Source organism: Megalops cyprinoides, chromosome 3 (assembly GCF_013368585.1).
Source record: "Megalops cyprinoides isolate fMegCyp1 chromosome 3, fMegCyp1.pri, whole genome shotgun sequence".
NCBI lineage: Eukaryota > Metazoa > Chordata > Actinopteri > Elopiformes > Megalopidae > Megalops > Megalops cyprinoides.
Window position 1 is genome coordinate 36803614 of NC_050585.1, and position 20217 is coordinate 36823830.

The window sequence follows — 20217 nt, forward strand, 5'->3', positions numbered from 1 at the left end:
ACAAAGTGCATCTGTGGTGAGAGTAGGATAACCTCCTCTACAATAAAACATTAAGGTCTTGAAATGTGCATGACAGAAGAGTGGCGTCGTGTGCAATCAATCCAATCTTACTGTTAACCGATTTTTAAAAGAAGCTTTAATGTGTACATCAATAATTAACATAACCTTTCATTGTTGTTTGGGGAGGAGTGGATGGTGTATTGAATCTGACCGTGCTTTCCCATTGTAATGCTGGGTTAGCTAGGTATCCCACAGAGTCAGAGTTAGCCTAACATTCTCTCTTTTCCTAAATTATGGGTCTGTTTTGATTTTTCAGAGCAAAGCAACGAATATTTTACTGCATATGCTACTGTAACCCTACATATGCAGTACAATGTTAATTTATTGTTTATTTTTCTAACACAAAAAATATAGCCGAAATGAACAGGTTCGTTCCAGAGGCTATTCAAAAACGGGAACGGCACGCCACCTAGCGACTGTTTAATATATTCCACACAAGATACAATTTTAAAATTCAGTGGAAAGCTATGGTCAATTTCTTTGAAGAATCTTCTCATCTTTGAACTATTCATAAAACCAACGAAGATGCTATTATGTAAATGTTTTAGCAACACATCTGAGAATTTAACCCTTAAAACCCTATTTAAAAACATTATTCTAAAATCAAGTTCAGCAAGTTTGTCTTTTTATTCAAAATTATTTTGAATTACAAATCACGCGGATTAGCTTCATACATCATTCCATGGTACTGCAAACGTCTCAGAAAACGAAATCTTGTATGCAACAGAATAGCGTTTTTGGAGGTTCCCTTTCATTTCATGTGTCCAAAGCAGAGAAGAGACAGAGCCGTGAGAAAAGAAATACCACACCGCCACGGTGTGGCGACATTTGAGAATGTAGCAATCCCATCCTGCTCCGCGCTCCTCTCCATACCCGCCGATCGTCTGCTGCCGAGAACTGCTGGAAGCGGACATGTTAGACCGGCCTGTCCGGAGATAAACATTGCTTATATCAGGGTGCTGGACGGTACAGGGAAAAAGTCAAAGAGACGGGAGACCATGGATGCTGTCAACGCCTTCAACCAGGAGGTAAGCCGGTGCCTGGGATCACCAGGGGCCTATAATTTGATTCAAAGCTGTGTGGTTCTCGTCATGTGAACTCGGCTGTGCGAGATAGTCTGCACTTGTGGAGGCCGCGGAGTAGACTTGCTCCAAGGCCGCACGCAAATGCACACTCGCTTCCAAGTTATAAGCTCATTTCGATGTGTGCTCTGGACAAATGTAGTGAAGGCGCAGGATCTGACAGTTTTTGGCAGTTTGAATGAAAAACGCAAAGCCTTGTCTGTCACTGTTGCTGGCTAGCCTTGTGTGCTAACTAGTGTAGTGTGTTGGCGGTGTGACGCGCTAGCTACTCTGCCAAGCACTTGCAGTGTGGGTGTGTAGCTAGCTGGGTGTCAACGTTGAAGTAGTAACTATTGACAAACGCGAATTACCGAGAACATTTGTAGCTGGGTTAGCAGCCGTTGTGCTGCATGTTGCTTTCATTTTGCTAGGTGCAGACAAACTTCGAAAATAGGCCTAACGTTAGCAAGCTAGCTAGCTAACAACACTTGGTATGTGAGACAAGTGCAACTCAACTGTGCGTCGTTACCAAGGTAGCTAGCTAGCCAGCACGTTAGCTAGCTGGCTAGTTTGTTAGCCAAAGAGCGGGGATGCAAATACACTTCCTTGTTTGGTATCAACACTGGTGTGTGAATTTAGTTATTGTTGTATACGTGTAGTTTGCTGCCTACGTTATTTATTGTCCCGTTCTGTGGTGCAAGTTCCTTCGCCTATTGTATGGTATTTGATGTGGCTAGTTAGGATGGTTCGTGGGAGTGTTTTTTAATGTGGCCTTTGATCGGTCACTCAGTTTGTAATGTTATGGAACAGGCAGTCCTTCCGTTACCCCTTTGGGAGGAAACTGAAGAACGTGAATCAGTTCAACTACAAGAAATCCAGCCGAAGCCCTTTAATATCCGTTTGTTTGTTTCTTGTATAGCCATTATTTCTGCTGTTTCCATCCCCAAGGTTGATGGTTCGTTCCAGCTCAAAATTGCCACCGTTAATCATAAGTCATAAGTTAATCATAAGAATATTGCACTGATCGAAGTATACGTTTGTTTAAAGTGACTGAACATAAGTGCATTTTAAACCTCGTGGTCTCTGAGACACCCTGTGAAATGTTTGAGTACCACCTATGCATTGTTTGCATTCAGCAGCACAGATAGTGTTTTGAAGTGAGTGCAAAATGATACGCATTAAATGCATGTGTTGTTGGTGTCTGGGTGTAGTCTGCAGTGTGCATTCTTTTTAAACTTTTTGTGGAATACAGGGTGTCAGGAATCACTTGGATCCAAAGACTCATATTGCCTTCACTGTTAAAGGCTTATCAGTGGCTCTACACACGGTGTTCCAGTCAGGAAAACAACCTGTATCAGCTCTACATCAGCATCTTTGAAAAGCCACAGTGTTAAGTAACCAGCCACACTGGTTCACCTCTCTTTGACCTCACCCCACCTGAGATCTTTGACAAAATAAATTACCAAATTTGTTCACTCACTACTTCATCCGCTCTGGGCTCTGGATCCATGATTTGTGGCTTCAGATGGTGGATTAGAAACCGTTGTCTTATCCTTGAGTTGGGTACTCTTTCTCAACTGCTGTAATAATAATGTAAATGTAATAATAATTCTACTGTGTAGAGTAGTTGCAGAATGTGTTGTGAGTATTATATGTCAGCCTTGATAGGGGTGTCTGCTAAGCATACTCTATGGAGTAATATATGAATGAGATCAACTGAAACAATTGCACACCTTTCCTTTGGAGTTTTGCAGAGTTTGGGAGTTTTCTCTTTCTGTCATCTGTTTTTCTTTGTTTTGAATTTGACTGCTGCTTTTGATTTGATATGCCACAGCGGCATATTTGTCCATATTAAGGGGTCAAAACTGCCAGTGGCACAGTTCAAACTGGGAATTTTATGAAGAGCGCAGGAGCAGTGCCCGGTCTTGGTTCTGGGAAACCAGGAGCTAGTGTTTCCATGAACATGAGTAATTAGTTTGGATTGAGCTTTTAATTGTAGTAGTAATTTAGACCTGACATCTTATGCAGCTGTCTGCCTGAAGCCTGGTGTAATAGACATTTGTTGTGTGAGGTGTGTAAGATGATAAAAGTGTTTAGATATGTGCCAGCAAAGTTTCACTCGGATTGGTAGTCGATTTCAGTTTTGTTTTTCATTTGATTGCTCAAGTGTCTCAAGTATTAATTGAATACTGTTAATAGTGATGTGTTTGAGAAATGTCTATGTGTGTCTTTTGGTTAACAAACATGCCCTCCAACCACACATTTCTGCCAGAAATGTTAAACTGTGCAGAAATGTCAGCAATTATAAAATCACGCTTAAAATTCAGATACTCTGTTAATAGAAACTAATACAAAATACGGCACAGTGAGCTGTATAACCAGGTTTGGGAAACTCTGAAGCAGTGGCTTTGGAAGGGATTGGTTATCAGACTGATCAGATAAGAGTGGCAGTGTATTCTCGAATTTCCCACTACATATGGTTGCAAGCTCCTCTGCGGAGTTTATGTTCATAGAGTACTGTTGCACATGGGAGAGACATCTGAAGAGGTCAATACCTCTAAAGGCAGGTAATGAAAATGGTTCTCAGCAGTGTAGTATGAGCATTGTGTGTGTGTGACCAGAAGGCATATCAACACTCACCAGTAGTAGTTGCAAAACTGCAAGTGACTCGAAAGAATTATGTAGCTAATTAACATGCAAGTGCATCACTTGTTTGGGGGTTGAAAAAATTTTACCTGCAATCATCAGCGGCTAGAAAACTGCCCTGCCTGGCCTGTAGGGAAGGTGAGCCTGTTCATTTCTGAAACAATATGTCATAGCCAAAGTCAAGGTTATCACTGTCTAACAATATTGATTCCAAACAGCTTCTCCGATTGCTTTGTAGCATCAAGAAGCATCTTTGAGGAGTATGTCCATCGTCAGCAAGTGAAAACCAAGCTCACAGACATCATGTTTATATTCTCCAGATTAGGGCTGGGTATTGGCACAGATGCCCGATTCGATTGAATTACGATTCACAAGCTAACGATTTCATTCAGTCTGATTCAATTCGATTCCGATTCGATATTGATTTGATAGGAATGAGTTATGAAATACTATATAGCAGCTTTCCATATTTTTATCTGAGGAACACATGGGTATAAGTTCCTTAAAAACAAAACCAACCTGGGTCATTGCCTGCTTATTAATGACATGAAGCAGCAATGTGTTTGCATTAGTTAGCTCAGGGAAAGCTGCTTTGTGTGGTAGCTACAATGACAAAAAACGTAGCTGACTGCCAGTAGCAACTTTGCAATTGTGAATGTTTTCTTCCTAGCCTAATATGAACTAGTTGGCTAGCTACCTAGCAAACGAACATGAATAACTATGTTTCTCTTGAATTGTGCTAAATTACATTGCATGCGTGAGCAAGTGTTGCTGTTCAGTTTAGCTAGCTAGCTAGTTAGGTAGCTAGATAGTGGTTGTCGCATTGTCTCTCTCCTGTGTCGTCCGTGTGACCGTAGGGTTAGTCATAGTGAACACTGAGAGGTCGCAGCACAGTAAAAAAAATTGATGTAATAGGTTTTCCTCTATGCGTTTGCAGGTCATTAAACGTTAAAAGTTAAACGAGAGAGCGACATCTAATGGGGGGGACTAGTAATTGCCATTAATACGACAGGTGGGCTATGTCAGAGCCTGTCTATTTAATTCTCCGGCTATGTTTAACATTTGCAGAAATGAATCTAGAAAACCCGAAAAAATACATATTAGCCTAAAATATTGATCCATAAATTTTACAGATCGATATCCAATCGGATGAATTTTAAAAAACGATTAATCGAAAAAACAATATTTTTTGCACACCCCTACTCCAGTTAATGTAACTGTCATCTATCATTAGTACAATATGCTATGCTTCGTATGCACAGGGGCTGTGCTTGCTCTACTGCTGTGTACTGTTTGGTAGGAGTGTTGTTTGGCTACAAGAGGTACTCATTTCCATGCACTGTAAGTGTATCTTGGCCTGTGTAGGCCCAATGCAAAAGTGGATCATGACCTCAGCTACTTTTTACTTAGGAGATGTGACTCATTTTGGGGTTATGTGTCTTTAGTCATCGGGAAGCGAGATATAGTAACCTTGGTCTCCGCACTACAGTATCGGACACTCTTTTTCCCCTGTCGTGCTGGAACCAGCCATTTTCACAGCATGGTGTTTTGTTATTGAAAACAAAAGTAAAAGCATCTGTGAAGCACTGGTGCGGACCTGGTTACAAGCAGACCACAGGTGGTGTTAGAATAAAACATTAGATAAAGGAGACTCTAGTGGATTTTGCCAGTGTGCCTTGATATGTAACTATCAATTCACGTGTTGATAAATTGCATACCTACATTGCCTGGTAACATTGGTCTGCTGTTATTAGACATTGGCTCAAGATTTTACTGATAGTGTATGCTAAAGTAACATTTATTTCAAAAAATATGGAGAACAGTTTACTTATATTGCACCACTTAGTACTGAATGGTAGATATAACTACTGGTAGCTTTTGTAAAGTTAACCTGCTAGCTACAGGTAAAGCCTGGTGGGGCTTTTTGTCAGTATGGTTTTATCAGTGGAGAAAGGGTGTGTCCTGAATGAGTGCAATATTGTTAATTTGTTTGATATTGTTAATTTGTGCTCACTGCTATTTACAAAACCTTCCACTTTGTTGCATTTTAATGTTATTGCTGCCATTCTTATTCTGTAGCCGGATGCCTACATGCTGCATTCCTAAATTACTTAAAATTGATTTTTTTTAAAATTGGAGCCTTTGATTGGATGGAAACGTGTGTCGCCAGTATTTCTGATATCTATGAACTGCTGGTGGAGGAATTTCTGAAACCCGTAGGAGTGGATCCAAGGCCTGGTTGGATTTCCCTGCCCTGTAATACTGCTACTGTGATTGTGTAGTCATTTTGGTCACCCTCAACATGATGAGTACTGTTACGGTTGTGTTTGCAGGCTGTCACTCAATGCAGAAACGGCCTGATCTTAGGTATCTTGAAGTAAACGACTGGGCTCTTGGCCTTCATCAGTGTAATGTTCAGGACATGGGCAATTTTCACTGCCTCCCACGCAGCAAAAATGTATTTGTTCTCTCCCGTACCACACACACTCCCATCCTGGCACTGTTTCAGGATGTCAACAAAGAGCATGCAGTGAACTTGGATGTTTTATCTTTTATGTGTGTTTTATCTCTTTTATAGTTGTTCTCCTTGATGGACATGAAGCCGCCGATTTCTCGGGCCAAGATGATTTCGATAACAAAGTCAGCCATAAAAGCCATTAAGGTAAGGGAGCGTAAAACACAAGAACATTAATGCACACGTGTAAATGAGCTTCACTGCTGCAGTCAGCTGTTGTGTGGTTATTCTCTCCTTAGGGGAGCAAGCAGGATGTGATTGCTGCAAGTGCTTCTCTAACACTCTTAGTGATGAATAACTCCCCGGTCGCAGTCTCTTATTTCAGCCTGTGATTAGATGTTGATCAGATGCTGTACTTGACATATTTAGGATAAATGTCTGTCATTTTCTTTTCAGTTATACAAGCACGTTGTCCAGATTGTTGAAAAGTTCATCAAAAAGGTAAGGAAAGTTGTCATGCTTGTAACCTAATGCAAACTATGAACATTTGAAAAATTTGTTAAAAATAGTCAGAATGTGCCCATGCAGCGTTCTGTACTGCAGTAGGTCCTGAGAACAAACTTAATTGGAAAGTGTGAATGAGCCATAAAACCCTGTTGTTTTTTCTAGTGCAAGCCTGAATACAAAGTCCCGGGGCTCTATGTGGTGGACTCCATTGTACGACAGTCTCGTCACCAGTTTGGGGCAGACAAGGATGTGTTTGGCCCCAGGTTCACGAAAAACATCACCGGAACGTTTGAAAACCTCTGCCTCTGTCCCACTGAAGACAGGGTAACAAACCACGGCTTTGTGGAAGTAGTATTGAATGCGTACACTGTGGGAAGCATAATTGCTGTTAAACCTGTTTCTTTTTAAACCTATTTCTCCTCAGTTGTATATATTACATCACATCTTAGAACAGTTTATCTATGCAGCTCTCAAAAGGTATTGCAATAAGAGTTAGCATAACACACACATAAACACCAGCTAAGTATCCCCTAACCCATCAGAAGAGATGTTAGCATGCAGTTGCAGGTCGCTGTGGAATGTGCCAGTGATGCGGTCTTGTCTCTTTGTTTCATTGGTTCGCAGAGTAAGATTGTGCGTGTTCTGAACCTGTGGCAGAAAAACGGGGTGTTCAAGATTGAGATCATCCAGCCCCTGTTAGACATGGCTGCAGGTACCAGCAGTAGTTCAGGGATGGCTGATGTTGACAACGATGGTCCAGATGCAGGTAGGTCCCCCTCTGCTAGTGCAGGGTAGGTCTATGTGGACAGTTTCACTGCAGAGCCCACGTTCATTTTAAGCTGCTCATAAAAAGCGATCCAGAGGAGACTTCTATGTGTTTTACAGAATTTGATGCAGCTGTTCCAGGTCATGCTTTGACATGTCTTCTTGTGTGCCTGGTTGTGTCTGTGTGCGTGTTTGTGTTGATATGTGTGTGTGTGCACGCATCTACCCACAGGATCCCCCTCCACCCCAGTGAAGGTGGCCGCCGAGCCCCAGCCGTCAGTCACGGCTAACTCCATTGTGGCGGCCGTGCCGCAGCTGCAGAACTCGGACGCCTTCGCCGCCGTGGCGCAGCTCTTCCAGTCCTCCCAGGGCCAGCAGGTCAGCCACGCCGGGGCAGGAAGCTGGCACGGGCCTCAAAGGACAAACACATTACACACCCCTTCCCTTTGCCTTAACGTGCACGCCTAAAATAGGTTGCTGCAAGACCACAATGCTTTGGTGGGTTATGCTAGTTTTAATTCCACCTTTCAACCCTCTCCAGCTCCAGCAAATGCTGCAGACGTTCCAGCAGCCAGGGAAGCCCCAGTCCCCCGCGCTGGAGAACAACATGATGACCCAGCTCCAGCACCATGCCGCCGGCACCCAGCACAACCCGCTTGCCCCACAGCCCGTGGAGCAGAAGGCCGCCTTCGACAAGGTGACTGTGAGTGTTACTCATCTTTCTCAAAGCTGGGAAGGGCTGGGGTGTTAAAGGCCTTAAAGGAGGAGTAGGGTTATAGTGTACACTAATAGTGTATAATTCTTTACTGCTTCTACTAACAGGGCAAGGAGAGGCAGCACAGGATCAAAAGTCAACCTTTGCAGAATGATTTTTATGTGGAAGCAGGGTTTATGACCTCTGTACCCTTTGTAAATGACATTGATAATTACAATGTTGGGATAGACTGAACTGCTCAGATTGAGGCCTTTTTTTGTCAGCGTCAAAGTTTTACAGGCATGAGTTTGTTTGTGTGCAGAAACTCCTTGACCGTTTCGACTACGACGACGAGCCAGAGGGAGGGGAGGACACCAAGAAAGAGGAGACGACGCCTGTCGCCCCTGCTTTGTAAGTCTGCAGCTGTCGCAGTGCACTGAGAGTCCTGTCAAGTGTACAGTCATGTTGAAGAGGGACTTAACAAAAAATGTCACCCAGCCCATCTGATGGTAAAAACCTATGTGTTTTAGTGCATTCAAAGGTGAGGCTCTGTGCATTTTAGTGCATCTGAAAGTGAGGCTCTCTTGCGTCATTGCTAATGTGTCGTTGTTCCATATTACATTGCAGTGGGTTTCCAGAGAATGTGCAGCAGCAGGCCTATCCCCAGCTCTCCGCTCAGATCCCTCACATGGAGCACTTTCCCACGCAGATGATGGCCATGACGCAAGACCCCGGCCATCAGGTTCGTCTTTTCCCTCTTTAAAGCCGGAGACTGGAGCAGTGGTTACCGCTTTGTTTTGTGTGCGTGTGTCTGCGGGCAGGATTGGGAGGGAGATGTACGTTCTGATGCTGTACAGGGTAATCAATAGTCTGGTTTAATTCAATTCTTCAATGAGGACATTTTTAATTGCTCTTTAAGTGTGCTGGCAAAGCAGATTTCTTAATGAAAATAAGATAAACGCACACAGACATTGATGTTGTCTCATAGTGAAATCCGGCATCCTCTCTCAGGTCGCCCTTCCTCCAAACGGACAGCTCCAAGGTTACGGCATGATGCACGCCCAGCCCTTTCCGGGCATGATGCAGCCCATGGGACAGCCTCTCATGTCCCAGCAAACTGCTGCAGTGCCCACAGCCTTCCCGGGTGGGTACCCTCCCCAGAACGAGGCCTACCCCCAGCACATGGCTCAGCAGTCGCAGGTGAGGGTGCTGCTTTAACCTTTTTCTCCTCCCTTCAAAGAAATGCTCACCTACTGAAAGGAGAAGTGCACAATTCATTGTTCCACCTGCCAAATAGTCATTATGCTGCTTAGCCTTGCAAGGGCAGGCAGTCTGCAAACCTGGTATGAGATCAGTCTATCCAGACTATCAGTGTGTCAGTGTTTTACTGTGTTTCCCTCCAGGGGTAATTTCGCTGTCTGGTTATTCCATTACTGCCCAGATGAAGCCCTCTCTCTGTCAGCAGCGAGCTGAAAGTTACCAGTCCCCTCTGTCGGTGGAATACATACATATTTGTGTATGTGGTCATGTGTTCCAACTGTTCTGCTATGAACTGAGAAAACATGGGTACTTTAAAAGGGGCAGTCTAGGGAGGGCCAGTATTCACAAATGTCCCAATCCTAATATTCTTGCTCCTATTAGAAATGATATTTCTGATAGACCATACTAATATTTGCAAGTCATTACCTGCATAGACATGCTTTTCACTGTGAAGGTTACCAAGGCTAGGAAGACACCACTAATAAGACATAATTTGCCTTGTTTCTAACTTGTAAGATCCTATCGGATTCTCTCTTGCAAACTCATTTTGGTGCTCTCATCATGAACCGTTGAAGTAAGGGACAGTATGTGCTTCAGCAGTTCCTTTAGCCATACAAGGTTTGACTTTTCTGTTCAGTAGTTCTAAAATCTAGGTGGTGCCTGATCCTAAGAATTACCTGACTTGCCTTTTAGAACAATTGGTTTTAAATGTGTAATGTGGCCTACTGTACAGGGCTGTAAACCCCGCTCAGCACATGTATTTTGTAACAAACAAGAAGCAAAGCATAAAGCAAAAAGAAACTGACCTAGTGATTCCGTGTTTACTGCACAGACTGCCAGCTGTGCTTTGCTGCAATATTGTCATGGATTTTGCAGTGCACTGTGGGCAGTGTAGTTTGCTAAGTGGAAAACTTAACTGCAGTACCAGAAAAGTGTGTCCCCCATATCAGCTTCTGTCACCCCCCATCTTCATGTTTTTCTCCTCCTTTTTTGAGATATCCAGTGTGAGAACACTGTAACTGAAGAGGTTCATTAACCTTGTATGTGTCTCTTGTAATTCTTCTCCCCACCTTCAGGAAGTGTCAATGGAAATAGACCCTCCCTTAAACAGGGAAGGAAAGCATCGACCAGATGGCAGGAAGTCGAGATCCAGGTCAGCCTCCAGGTGAGAATATAGATTTGTTGTGTTTTATTTAATCATCATAAGCAATGAAGTCAGTAATTAAATGTCCAGACCTGAAATATTGATCTGGAACTATGCTTTTCTCCTGTTTCCAGATCCCCAAAGAGGAGGAGGTCCCGGTCAAACTCGCGCACGCGTAGGTCGCGGCACCGCAGGTCACGGTCACGGTCCAGGGACCGGCGTCGCCACTCGCCCCGGTCGCGGTCTCAGGAGAGGAGGGACAGGGAGAGGGAACGCGAGCGTCGACAGAAGGGACTGCCAAATATTAAGAATGACACTCTGAGTGGTACGTAGAAACTCCCTACTTCATTTTGTTGGCCATTGCATTAACTCTGAAAAGTAACTCTGAAAAGACTTCCAGCATAAGAGAACAGAAGCGTACCCATTGAAGTTAGATGAGCAACAGTGTCAGACCAGGCTAACGACACTCCCATTATGGCACTGCCACAACTTAACCTGTGCTAACCAGACAGCCTGGAAACTGAGAGAAGCCAAGGGAAGTATGGTTAATAAGTCATAGAATTTGCCTACTGTGTGGGTTTCTTAATCAGCTGTGTATGGGGCTTTTGCAGTATGAAGTAAAGATTGTTCTTCAACTCATTTATTGCATTTGTACCCCAGAAACAAATTGATATTAATCAAGAGCACTCACATTTAAGTAATGGAGAGATCTATACAAATGAAAGCCTGCATTGGCAGTAGCTTACCAGGGCTTGGTTGTGCTAGTTCATAATTCAAATTTTCACACACAACAGTTTAAACTTAGTTTAAAAGTTTTTTTTTTTTCTGTCCAGTGTATCTGGTTGGACTAAGATTGACCATATCAAACATAAACAGATGAAAACATGATAATCTGGTTTGTCATGCTGGTTATGATCATGATATTTCTTAGTTACTTATAGCAGGGGTTAGTATTAATAGGTTGAGATGACTTGTGTAGTTATATGCTTAATTGTTTTTTTTTAAGGTGAAGTGGATATGAGCATCTGCTAAATTGTAATATGCGATCCCTGTCGCCTTTTAAAATGTGCCGTTGGGTATTTGCTTCTGTCTCAGTTTGCAGCACAACGCTGTGGGTGGGCCAGCTGGATAAGAGGACGCAGCAACAGGACGTGGCCTGTCTTCTAGAAGAATTTGGCCAGATTGAGTCCATCAATGTGAGTTTGGACCGGGGCATGTGGTATTAGTACGGGGAGAATGTGGAAGGCCTAAGGATTCATCCGCTCAGGACTGTTCTCTGATATTTCACCTCACTGTCAGTTGGGTATCAAGTGTCGGTTAGGTAATTGTCGGTTAGTACCTGTATATCCAACCGAATGTATTCATTTTCGTCATCCGTGTTGGCGACTTGTGTGTGCTAATTGATTCTTCCTGCAAAAGAAGGTAACCCTGGGTTACCTTAAAATTTTATACACATACTGGTTGGTGTTAGCGGAGAACTTGGGTAAACTGATCCGGGATCAGTTATCAGGGACAGTGTACACCCAAGTGTACTTCCAAACCCTCTGAGTTTTTTTTTTCTTATTCTGATGGAAGACATGAGCTCTAACAGGTGTGCTGCTCTGTTCCTCAGATGATCCCGCCCAGAGGCTGTGCCTACATTGTGATGGTCCACCGACAGGATGCCTTCAGAGCCCTACAGAAACTCAGTAGAGGCTCCTACAAAGTCAACCAGAAAGCCATTAAGGTAGTGCACAGCATCTCTTGTAAATACTGCTTACTAATTTATGTGTTTGGACATATAGAGGGAAATCCTTTGCAGTGTGGCCTCTTTGCTGTGATAAGCACCCAGCAATCGTGTTTTTGACTCCTTATTCATTTATTTGATTGAACTGTGCTTTCATATGTACAGTGAAATGGGTGTAATTTATAACATATCAATTCTCAAATATTGCAGTGATCTGGTGAACAATGGGATGTTTTGATTTTGGATAGTGTCAGCGTTTCCCGTTTAAGCTAAATCTTTATCATTGCACGTGACTGCATGAGGTACTCTTTTTTTTTTTTTTTTTTTCCTCAGCACAGGGAAAATGGCCACATAACACCTTTATTTATATAATTTGATCTCACTGTCTCTCGGACAGATTGCATGGGCCTTGAACAAAGGCATCAAGCCGGAGTACAAACAGTACTGGGACGTCGAGCTGGGCGTCACCTACATCCCATGGAGCAAGGTCAAAACAGAGGATCTGGAGAGCTTTCGCCAGGGAGGCATGCTGGACTCGGAAACTCTGTGTCCAGGTAACCAAACAGGTGGCCTCCTGCCTCATCTGACTGATTATGTGTTGTACATGATCATATTAAAATGTAAATGTAAAATGTCTGTAATGTGGTTAGAGATTTTATATAGGGTAGCTTCTTATGGACATATGTCATTGTCTGCACTGGATAAATGATGATGAAATATAAGCATTTATACAGTAACTTGGTCTCAGGTATTTTTTCTATAAATTACAACATTTGACATTATTTGCTGTCAGACAGCATGTGCTTATACATGCGTGTAGAGTCATTGTGTGTGATTAGTACATGTGTCTACTCTTTGTAGGTGACTGGTACCTCTTGAGTAGAAAGCATTTGTGGGTGACTGGTGTCTGTGTGTAAAGAGCGTAATGATTAGTTCCCCTTAGCACTTGTGTAGAGTGTGCTTTGGGGGGACTGGTACATGCTGTACAGACAGTGAGTGTTTGCCCGTGACCATGTGTCGGACCTGTCTTGCAGAGTGGAAGGGCACCGTGATTGATGCAGAGAAGCCAGAGGAGGTGGCACAGAATGGCCGCTCAGAGTCTGTACAGGCAGAGGAAAACCCGGCCGCTTCCTCTGTACAGGTAAAGCCTGCTGGATTTTAGGTGAAACGCATTAAAACTGGACCGTCTGTCGTTGCTTTCTGTTATATGTCCATACAACTAACCATTCCTTTTCTGCAGGTGGATTTAACAGGGCACAGAGACAGCCCTGATGATCTGTGCATGTGGCTGTTTAGTTACAAGGCTATTCGGTTGTAAAGAAAGCACTCTTGGTCAGTTGGGCTTGAACCTCAAATCAACAGCCTAGAGTATTGCACACACTTTATGTGTTGTAGACACACGTGTAGAGGGTGTTGTGTGCTCTGATGGCTCAAAGCTGTCAGTTTTTAAGTACCTGCGAGATTTTATGATTTTGCTTTTAGGTCATAACTTTCTAAGGTAGGTTGAATCATTCATATATCAAATAATTTCATTAATGAAGAGATTCTGGGGTATTTAGTTTCAAGTGGTTTTCCATTCAGAAATAAATCCTGAAAGGTGCTATGAATAAAATATGGTTATTTGTAACCTGGATTACATCTTTTCTTTAGAAAGATCCAGGGTACGCTATAAAACTGCTGGGTGTATGTGTTTTTTTTCACATGGTTGAGAAAGCTCAAATATTCACAATGAAAGGGAGTGAATTAAACAATTTACATGTAAATTCGTGGGAGGGAAAACACATGCACCACTGAAGAGACAAATGTCTCTAATGCATTGAAGAACTTCCACCAGGGGCACGTGGCATCATAAAGGTAAGTGATTTAGCAAGAAGCCAAGAGAAGAGGACTGCTATTCTGGGGATTTCTAAACCATTTGTGTCAGTTGGCGGTGTTGTGGGACCAAGAGGGCACGCAGGAAACCCCTCCTTTTTCCCCACTGTAACAAGCCCAAATGAGACAGCTTTTGCCTTGTGTACCGTGAACTCTTTTCAAAGCTGTGAAGTCCAGTCGGTCATCTGACGTAAAAAAAGAAAAAATGATATCTTGCATTACACTTAAGAAATATTTGTTACCCTGTCGTCTTCACATCAGTCAACAGACTTGCCAGTACCTAACTGTTAATCTGTCAACTTCAGCACTAATAATTTAATAGTACATTATTAAGTACTGTTTGCAACGCTTATATAAAAAAAATACTGCGGGACTGACAACAAATTTGGGGGTTGGGCACATGGTGGGGGTGGGCAGAGGCTGCATATAGGAGGTTTTTTTAGAAACCTTTTATAGGAGTTTTTTATCAGTATTGAAAGTCCATGAACCAGGCAGTCAAGAAGCTGCCAGTACACTTTCTGTTCTGTTATTTGCACAAAATATGTATTAAAACTGTGCACCAGTCAAGGTCATGGTGATGTAAATCAGAAATCTCACCTTTTCAAGAAAATGTTAGAGCTCCTTACATTTCCATGAATGCTTCCATTTTAATTTCCACAATAGCTGTACTTCTTACTGTTTCTCAAAACTATGTCTCAATAGTTACTGTAGTTTTTAAAAGTAGTTCCTGTTTGGATGGTAGTGAATACAGAAGGCTGCAAAGTTCTTGCCTTGGTTACAGCAGAATAATAAATATGGCAGCCTGTGGATATCAATAGCATGGCACTACACATCCTGGACCTGCTGATCATTGTTCTTGAAACAGTAGCCTGGGTGAGTTGCATCTCACTGATGATTCAGTCTGCTGAATCTTTCAGTAGACTGCCACATGAAGTTTTATTCCTTCTCAAATCTTACTAATCACTGACCATGCAGCAAACTTCCTCTGCTTTGCAACCATTTCTAAGAAATTAAATGTATGTTTTGAATGCAATGAGCAAAATTGCAATTGCTGAAATGTTGAAATGGAGAAATACACTAAAATTGTGGTTTGAAGGGGAGGATTGGGAAATAATGTGCTGCAACTCCACTGATCAGTTTGGGTTTTATATAGATTTTAACAGAATGCTTATTTATAAACTATTTAAAGTGTGAACAGGTCTACATAAGAATATATAGATGGATTTTAGAAGTAATAGCATCTCTACAGACGCATGGATGTAGCAGGACTCTTTTCAACACAAGAAGAACCAAAGCCACATTGAAGTGTAGAAAGGGGCTCAGGACGAAATGTAGTCAGTGACACAATGACAGCTACAAGCTGCCATGCCTGATGGTACACTTACAGAAGGGATAATCTCACGTTTTATGCCTCTTCACCTTTCACTTCTGAATGGTTGCAGTGGCAGTTGTGCTTTTTATGTTGTCATGTTTTTTTTATTGCTCCATCTGAAAAAGTAAAATCCTGGAATGCAAAGTTGCTTACTATTTTGGTTGCTATTGGGGAGCATGGACTTTGAGCAAACCATACTAAGATTCACTCAGTGCCCTGTTGGGGAACATGATGGAGATGGGTGTGGAGGCATGGCCTGCGAGAAGTAGAAATGCGGTTAATGACTCAGCGAGTGGAATCTGCACAGACACCTAGTGCCTCTTGCTGTTTTGTTGCCGGGATTTTTTTGAACTACATAGTTTTTTCTAGTAAAATTGCAAAGGAGATTATTGAACACACATGGTAACAGCAGGAAGGAAAGAACTGAAAAAGCGGTGTTAGCACATCACAGTACCCAGGATTGGTGAAACAGGTGGGCCTGGTGTGGGTGAATTTGTAGCAGCTCTAAGATCTAAGGTTGTTATTTAACCATGAGAAAATTCACATATTCTTGGAAGGCTTTGTACTCTTAATCTAGATTGTAGTGTAGATGGTACTTTGCATGACATTGCTTGCTGTTTAGTTACAGTAGTGTTTAGTACTTTGGGTCATTACATTTTTCAATGGTGACTTTGGAATGACTGCAAAGGGAGAAATACTTCTGAGACGTAATGTTGGTGACAAATGTTTTGCACAAATAAAGTTCTCTGAATTAATTTAGTTTGCATATTACTCCTTTTGGTTTTGTGCAAGTGTGTTAGAATGTAGGACACTGTGAGTATGACCATGTGTGCCAGTTCCAGTTGTTTCTTGAATCTGCTACGCTATGTTCCAGAAAGTTCACATGATGGTTATTTTGGTGTCTATATGTTAACTCCACATCTGCTGACATTTATGGGTGTTAAGGGTGTACAGCACGGGTTCTGAAGAGCCCCAGGCCTGTAGGTTGTATAGACATCTTTATATCAGCTGTGTTCAGAAAGCAAGGCCCAGTCTGTCCAAAAGGATTCATAGAATGAAGGAAGAAATTGACTTAATAGGTTTATTAAAAGTGCAGATATTACAGTAACAAACTGCCGTCCTCCATGATAAGACCTGCGTTTCCCCTGATATGAATTTTTAGTTTCTTCATTTATTCTTAACTTTGCTAATTATGATGAATCCCTATCTCTCTTTGAAAATAGCAGACTTTAATCTGTCATGTTGTCATCTTAGATAAATGTGTATTTCATTGCAAGTCCAGCCTGTGATCCCAACAATGTATCTGTGGAGTCCTTCTCAAGTCATGATTGCAAGAACACATACTGGAATGTTGACATGACATAAATTTGAGAAAACTATTAATCCCTGGAACTTTATTCCATTGTGTTTCTGTCATCCAGGTGTCGTCTGTCCAGGCAATGGGTGCAGTTGGCGCCCTTCAGCCCCCTGCTTTTCCTGCACATATGGGGCTGCCACCTCCAAACTTTCCTCCTGGAGTGCCTCCCCCACCTCCACCCCCATTCCTGCGACCAGGATTCAACCCTATGCAGATGCCTCCAGGTAACAATGCCACCATGCCACCCATCCTGACCAAGTACTGTTGGTTGAGAGACCAAATTAAGTGCATTTGGATTAGAGTAAGTCAGAAAAGGACATCTGCTACAGATACAATAGACAGATACACACACACACACACACACACACACACACACAATAATTGCTATTGTACAAGATGCAGCAGTGTATAAGGCTCAACATAATTTTTGGAAAGGGAATAAGCATAAAAATCTTGTCAGTTTCCATTACTTTAATATATACACTTATAATGGCAAACAAACATTAATGCAGCGGAAATATGAATATTTGAACAGTAGCATATTGTATAAATATTTTATCACTAAGAAATACATCAGCTAATACCAACATTACTTGAAGTATGCTGTATGCTCATAGTATATAAAAAACATTTTATAAAAGTGTATATTTGTGTGTATATATCAAGACACAAAACAACATCCCACTGTATACTCAGAAATGTTATTTTAAAGAATGCTAAACCATTTCTACACCATTAATACAGTGATGTGAACGTACAGGCAAGACTCAATCAGTGCTGCCAATGTCAGTCTACCGCTGCCTGAGTGCAGAAGAAATGGAAATTTACCAAGACCTAATTTTACCATACAATACCAGCACAGTATGTCCTTCAGAGTACTTCCTTTTTGGTTGTTCCAGAAAACATGGCTTGGGTAACCTTAAGTGTACAGGCTGATGCAGCTGACCAGCTGCCAGTTCAATACAGGAGGAAGGATGATATTAGGGGTATTATGTGTCTCATGTAAAGGCGTATGCTTAAGGCGTTTTCCTTTTGCTTTTTTTTTTTTTTTATTAAATAAATTAGCTGTTAAAGGGAATGGGGTATAACTCAGTGTCTCACGTAGGCTTTGGACATGGGATAAATGTGTTTTGACTACTTTTCTCACTCTGGTGTAGGATTTCTCCCTCCTGGAGCCATACCCCCCATGGGTTCAACTGGACCCCCTCCCACCTCCACCGTCAACATCCCTTCTTGTAAGTATGGCCAACTTACGTGTAGTGTTCTGCGTGAACTGTTTGATTCCTGTTGGCATATCATTGTTCCTAATGCCCTGTTTCTCCTGATTCAGCGGGAGTAGCTGGCAGCTCAGTAGAAGACCCCTCCAAGGACTCTGCAGGTGTGGGTACCAGGAACAACAGCGAGGCTGCAGACGGCTCCAAGCTGTACGGCTCTGTGCCAGGAATGAATCAGGGCGTGGCTTCCAACCTCCCTGTGTCCATGCCACAACAAATGGGTGAGTGAGCTTTTTACTGGCTGTGTAGTTGGTATGGCTGTGGTGATTTTGTATCACAGAGGAGAAAAATGTACACTCAATGTTCCTGCTGTGCTGAAGTTTGTGCTCCTGTGCTTGTGTGTAGGTAACCAAGTGGGCACTCCAGGAGGTCCAGGGATGAGCATGCAGCCTCCTTCAGGTGGCCTTCTGGGGGCGCGGCCGGGCATGATCCCCCTGCAGCGGCCTCCCGGAGTACCACCTCCACACATGCAACGCTTTCCCCTGCACCCGCCCCGCCCAAACATGCCACCCATGCCCCCTCAGATGATGCACCGGGGGCCACCCCAAATGTTGCACAGAGAACCTCCTCCTGGGGGGTACGGCATGCCCCCGCCCCACCCCATTAGGGGACCCTACTCCCCCCACGGACCCCCGTTTCTACGGCCCGGCGGCCCGAGGGGACCGGAAGGGCCAGACGACCGGGACGCCAGACCGTTCCGAAACGAGCGACCGGGGTTCGGGCGGGACAGGGAGCAGGAGCGGTTTGGGGGGAGGCGAACGTACAGTGGCGGCAGCGAGGGCCGGGGCGGTGAGCGCGGGCCCGAGGGACGCGACCGCTTTGCGAACCGCCACGAGGAGTTCGAGCAGCGAGGAGGGTGGGACCGCGAGCGCAGAGACTGGGGACGCAGCCCGGAGCACGAGCGTGGCCGGGACACGGAGGACCGGAGCCGCCGTGCCAGCGGGCACAGGGACAGAGAGCCGGGGACGCGGGAGAGGAGCACGCGCTGGGACCGGGACGACCGAAGGGAGACAGGGGACGAGGGGGACAGCATCGACAGGCACCACGACTCCGCCGGTGCTGACCCCCCAGCAGACTCTAAGGAACTGGCCCAGCCTGAATCGCAACCTGAGCCCACAGCGCAGTCAGCTGAAGTGGCTGTGGACCAACAGGCTGCTGAGGCCAGAGTAACGACTGAACCTGCAGAAAAGCCCCAGGATACAGAGTCATAGGGATGGCGCATACATGCTCACACGTACACTTCACAAAAGTGATACTGTCATTGAAAATTACTGTTCTGGCAGATGTGAAACGCTGCCCCATGAACCACAGTGTCCCACTTTGGAGCTTGAATGTTGTATTAAAAAAAAGACACAAAGAAAAAAATAGAGCTGTAAATATGCTTATGCTACTCAACACCTATTTGTAGTTTTTGGGGGAAGCGTTTTGTTCATGCCCCTTTGTGTTGCAACAGAATATAGAAACAAATTGACTCAAAAGCAAAACCAACAATGAGGCTGTTTTTCTGTAACATTTTTTAACTTTAAATGTTTACAACTCATAGGATGAGATGTTTCTATAATTTTTAAGTTAAATAAAAACAAACCTGAAATTAAATCTCCTCCAACATTTGAGCATTAGGGATTTTGTTTTTAATAAACTATTTTCGTACCAAGCAGGTGTGTTATTTGTATTTACCATTTTATGTGTTTTTTGATAAACTGCAATGATTTTAACGATTTAATTTACAACAGAGTTTATTCTTTTTAGTTATTTGAAAATGACTCTAGCTATAAGTTACAGAGAAGGCAAGAAAGGTAGTTTGGAATAATTCATTTGACTCTACATCTTGGAGATGACCTGAAAACGGGAATGAACTTGAATGTTGTAGTTCTGCCTTCAGGTTATATACATCCTGTAAAGGTGTATTTGCCTCTGTAATGGGAGGTCTTTCTCTTGCAGAGATAATCAAATCCCTTTTTGCTCTTTTGTACAGAGGGATTTAGTTTGCTGGGAATGCTTTCTTGCGTAAGGAACAACGCGAT

The 20217-nt window shown here is 43.2% G+C and overlaps 1 protein-coding gene across 2 annotated transcripts; it reads left to right on the forward strand.

Annotated features, from left to right (window-relative positions):
• Positions 1 to 950: 950 nt before the first annotated feature.
• Positions 951 to 19801, forward strand: scaf4a (SR-related CTD-associated factor 4a). Of its 2 annotated transcripts, none has more exons than XM_036523465.1 (20): positions 951 to 1088; positions 6346 to 6429; positions 6679 to 6723; positions 6892 to 7053; positions 7354 to 7495; positions 7727 to 7872; positions 8036 to 8197; positions 8511 to 8599; positions 8816 to 8930; positions 9200 to 9388; positions 10525 to 10613; positions 10727 to 10917; positions 11688 to 11788; positions 12205 to 12318; positions 12716 to 12872; positions 13353 to 13459; positions 16984 to 17143; positions 18077 to 18154; positions 18250 to 18414; positions 18539 to 19801. In XM_036523465.1, the coding sequence occupies exons 1-20, from the start codon at positions 1059 to 1061 to the stop codon at positions 19402 to 19404; spliced, it is 3192 nt and encodes a 1063-aa protein (XP_036379358.1). In that variant the 5' UTR covers positions 951 to 1058; the 3' UTR covers positions 19405 to 19801. The 2 variants fall into 2 exon arrangements, with proteins under 2 accessions (XP_036379358.1, XP_036379359.1); XM_036523466.1 differs by having other exon boundaries at positions 8036 to 8191.
• The last annotated feature ends 416 nt before the right edge of the window (positions 19802 to 20217 follow it).